At 41.9% G+C, this 1,980-nt stretch overlaps 1 protein-coding gene across 1 annotated transcript; it reads left to right on the forward strand.

Moving 5' to 3' along the window:
- Window positions 1–486: 486 nt before the first annotated feature.
- LOC106013594 (prokineticin-2-like) lies at window positions 487–1,721 on the forward strand. The gene is made up of 2 exons (XM_013089762.1): window positions 487–619; window positions 1,537–1,721. The coding sequence occupies exons 1-2, from the start codon at window positions 493–495 to the stop codon at window positions 1,719–1,721; spliced, it is 312 nt and encodes a 103-aa protein (XP_012945216.1). The 5' UTR covers window positions 487–492.
- The last annotated feature ends 259 nt before the right edge of the window (window positions 1,722–1,980 follow it).

The following is a 1,980-nucleotide window of genomic DNA, read 5'->3' on the forward strand; positions in this document are numbered from 1 at the left end:
TCTTTTTATACGCCTGTCGCATCTACGGAATCGTTTCAACACGGCAAGACAAACCAGAGATGAGCAGAACAACATGCGACAACCCCAGCCTCATTCATACACTTCCTTAACTTGAGAGAGCATCGCATGAAGAGTGGAATAACATCCCTCAACAGGCAGTGCAGCGATTGATTGATTCAAGGTGGCGACAAATTCAAGCCGTCATCAACGCTACTGATCGTGTTACTTTTGTATACCACCCCCATACTCTTGTAAGTCGTGAATAAACCTGTTATGTTAATATTCCGTATTGTTGTTGTTGTTTTTGCTTTTTAAATTGATTGAATTCGTACTCCTGAAATTTTAAAGAATATCGACTCATTGTGAAACTAGCTATTTTCATTTTTAACACAGTGTATACTTTAAAATGTGACAGAATATATTTCTGCTCCCCCCCCCCCCCCCTCCTCTACGCCCTAAAAATCCATTTTTTTTTCTTTTTTTTTATGAAAGATGACGGTGAGCATTTGCTTTTGCCAGCAATGTGACAAGGGCAGCGATTGTCATGGCAGTGACTGCTGTCTGTGGAAGCCACGTTTGAAGAAAGGGGAGTGCTCTCCAATGGGGGGCGTGGCAGCACGTGAGTAGGTCTGTGTGTGTCTTAAACACCGTCCTCTTACACGCAACCCTTAGGAAAACGGGTTAGCCTTGCTGATTCCACGTAAACCACAAACATCTTCACTCTAACGGTCACCTGTATAAAACAAACATCTGTACAAACGCAACTTCTCACTACCTCCTTTGCGTATCTTTTACATTATAATGACACTGTGTGAGAAGGCCACGAACCTGTCTAATACGACCACTTTTTCATTGCTGTCTTAGACAGTTTCCACTGTATATAGCCGTCCGGTACAGACTACCGCTACGACATGTACTTAGTAACTACAGAACTGGCATAAAGGCGATGCCTTTTCGCTCGGTAAATCCTCAGTCGTTTGGAGATTTTATTCCGAGGAAGTACATGTTATCTATTGGTCAAGTTATTCTCATTCTTATCTAATCTTATCTTATCTTAACGTATCTTATCTGATTTTAACAAAGAACATAACACAATGCAGATTACATTTAATTAAAATACACAACAGTTCCAAAATGTTTGCACAAAGTCTCGTAGATCTACTAAGGTGGTGACATTGTTAGTATTAATACTTACTCTTCCAGACAAATAAACGACCATCCAATTTGAATGTCGTCTAACAGACAATTCTTGATTTAGTCCGCACTTTACTGGGAAAGAAGTGACCACCAATGTATATCATGTCTCAACAACAACTCTTGATTTAGTCTCCACTTTAGAGGGAAAGAAGCGACAACCCATTTGGCGGTCATCTCATTAGTCCGTACTTAACAAGGGAAAGAAGCCACCACCCACTGAAATGTCTCACCAACAACTCTTGAATTAGTTCACGAGACCGTACTCACAAACGTACCCCTGTCATGTAGCTAAAAATAATCTGACTTTGATCGAGATCATGTGATGGTTTTTATCCACAGACTGCTACACCAGAGAGCCGTACGCTTGGACTCAGCCGGAGAAGATGGTCACTGACTTCGATCGTTGCCCGTGTGAGCCAGGGCTTTTCTGTGGGCCTCTGGGGAATGGAAGAGAAGATCCAAAGTATGGAACCATAGGTCAGTGCCTCAATGTGTTCACTTTACCTTTTCCTTCCTACCTCTAGAGTAGGTTGTGCATCTGAAGGCTCAAAACGTGGCAAGCTTGTTTTGTTTTGTTGCTAGAATCGGTCCTTCTGGTCATAGCAGAAGCCATAAGTCATCCTATCCTTTAATTCTTCTACTTCACTTAAGAAATATTTTCATCTCTTGATGTATTGGTCATCGCCAGACATTGACGGACGTATTATTACTCGTTGTAGTCGGAACAGTAAAGAGAGAGAGAGGGGGAGGAGAAAGAGAGAGAGAGAGAGAGAGAGAGAGAGA

Source organism: Aplysia californica, unplaced genomic scaffold (assembly GCF_000002075.1).
Source record: "Aplysia californica isolate F4 #8 unplaced genomic scaffold, AplCal3.0 scaffold01037, whole genome shotgun sequence".
NCBI classification, from domain to species: domain Eukaryota; kingdom Metazoa; phylum Mollusca; class Gastropoda; order Aplysiida; family Aplysiidae; genus Aplysia; species Aplysia californica.

Excerpts from the sequence above, each read along its gene's own strand:
- LOC106013594 (XM_013089762.1), top strand. The coding sequence starts at position 493 with ATGACGGTGAGCATTTGCTTTTGCCAGCAATGTGACAAGGGCAGCGAT. Across the intron at positions 620-1,536 it reads AATGGGGGGCGTGGCAGCAC|ACTGCTACACCAGAGAGCCG; the intron begins GTGAGTAGGTCT and ends TTTTATCCACAG.